This window comes from Lemur catta, chromosome 12 (assembly GCF_020740605.2).
Source record: "Lemur catta isolate mLemCat1 chromosome 12, mLemCat1.pri, whole genome shotgun sequence".
In the NCBI taxonomy this organism is placed as follows: Eukaryota; Metazoa; Chordata; class Mammalia; order Primates; family Lemuridae; genus Lemur; species Lemur catta.
Window position 1 is genome coordinate 85,589,015 of NC_059139.1, and position 1,941 is coordinate 85,590,955.

Consider the following 1,941-nt stretch of genomic DNA (forward strand, 5'->3'; position numbering starts at 1 on the left):
ATCTCTGAGAATTACTGTCAACATTTTATCATTGGTTCTCTATGGATAGAGGCAGAATTAAGGATGTCTTGAATTTTCTTCTTTGAGCTCATCCTCATCCTCAATTTCTCAATGCCCTACAACAATTATATATATATTCTTTTATGACTAAATGCTATAAAAATTTAATTTTTAAAATCTTTTTTAAAAAGTTGTCTTTTTAAAAAATATGTATCTCTGCATTAACGAAAGACAGGAAAGTAACATCAAGTTTAGAGGCAGTATTAACATTCTTCCTACAACTCTACAGTATCTTCTTTACAATGAAGATAAATTTTATATTTAAAAATCAAATACATGTTTTAAAAGAAAGCATTGGCAATTATTTTCATACTCGAATTTGTTAAAATAACCAGGAAGTCAATTTATAGACACCCGCGTTGGAGGCGGGGCCATACTGCCACCAACGAATTGACGTGACGTCTGTCTCACTCCCTTCCACGGCCTCGCCGCCGCCCCCCCTGGTCTTTGGACGGGAAAAGGTCAGAGAGGAAGGAAGGGTGACGATGGCTCAGGCCCTCTTGGGCAAGTCAGGGCGCCTGCTCTGTTGACAGCATTTTTGGTGAAATAATAAATTACAACCGCCCAAGAGTCGAAATCTTGCGTGGACCACAGGGGTGAATGTTTAGGTAAACGGAGGCCAGGGACTGGCTGCGTCTGCATCGGCCTTTCCCAGAGGCCGAGTCCCAAGCTCGGTCCCCGTGGAACTTCGAGCTTCCGGAAGGCAAAGGCCGTGTGACGCAGTCGCCGTCGCTTAGGGCCGCGTTCTCGTTCAAACCTGATGGCCGGCTCCTGACCGTGCACTGAGCCAGCCTGGCCTCAGTTTCCCCCTTTCCAAAGAGGAGGAGCCATGCTGTCCTGTTTCTGGCTCCTCTCCAAGCACACTCGCCCTTCGCTGGCGTCCTTGCGCAGTGCGCGCCGTGGCGTCCCGCTCCCGCCCCGCTGGGCGCCCGGGCTTCCCCCCGGCCCCCGGCTGGCCGCCCCCCGCCGCCCGCTGGCCGCAGCCTCCCCCCAGGGCCGCACCCCCGCCCGGGTGCGCCAGAACTTCCACCCGGACTCCGAGGCTGCCATCAACCGCCAGATCAACCTCGAGCTCCACGCGTCCTACGTGTACCTGTCCATGGCCTATTACTTCTCCCGAGATGACGTGGCCTTGAACAACTTCTCCAGGTATTTCCTCCGCCAGTCCCGGGAGGAGACAGAGCACGCAGAGAAGCTGATGAGGCTGCAGAACCAGCGAGGAGGCCGGATCTGCCTGCAGGACATCAAGAGGCCGGACCGGGACGACTGGGAAAACGGGCTGCATGCCATGGAGTGTGCTCTGCTCCTAGAAAAGAACGTGAACCAGTCGTTGCTGGAATTGCACACTCTGGCCTCAGACAAATGTGATCCCCATTTGTGCGACTTCCTGGAAACCCACTACCTGAATGAGCAGGTGAAGTCTATCAAAGAGCTAGGTGACCATGTGCACAACCTAGTTAAGATGGGGGCCCCGGATTCTGGCCTGGCCGAGTACCTTTTTGACAAACATACTCTTGGAAATGAAAGTAAGCAGAAATAAGCTGCAGGCTGCCCTTCCCCACAGGCTACCCAGTGCATCCCAAGACCAAGAGTCTCCTGCTTTCTTGCTCTTAAAATTCACCTATATCTTTATACTCATCTCCTGTTCCTCCAATAAAGCGATTTGTTTAAAAAAAAAAAAATGTTTAGCCCCAAGTTAACAAGGGCTTTTTTCCGGCATCAATATACTCATTTTCCCAGCGTCATAGAGCCCAGAATACTATGGTATAAAAAGGACTGCAAAAAACTACTGAAAGTAGGTGCAAACTAACTTTTTCCAGTTACCAAATATTATTCCAGGCCATGAACCTACTAAAATTCTGAGATTCTCAATTCAACAAG

The 1,941-nt window shown here is 49.7% G+C and overlaps 1 protein-coding gene across 1 annotated transcript; it reads left to right on the forward strand.

The window, feature by feature from the left end:
• The first annotated feature begins 886 nt into the window (after positions 1-886).
• FTMT (ferritin mitochondrial) lies at positions 887-1,727 on the forward strand. Its single transcript, XM_045565861.1, has one exon. The coding sequence runs from the start codon at positions 890-892 to the stop codon at positions 1,598-1,600; it is 711 nt and encodes a 236-aa protein (XP_045421817.1). The 5' UTR covers positions 887-889; the 3' UTR covers positions 1,601-1,727.
• Positions 1,728-1,941: the final 214 nt, after the last annotated feature.

Excerpts from the sequence above, each read along its gene's own strand:
- FTMT (XM_045565861.1), top strand. The coding sequence starts at position 890 with ATGCTGTCCTGTTTCTGGCTCCTCTCCAAGCACACTCGCCCTTCGCTG.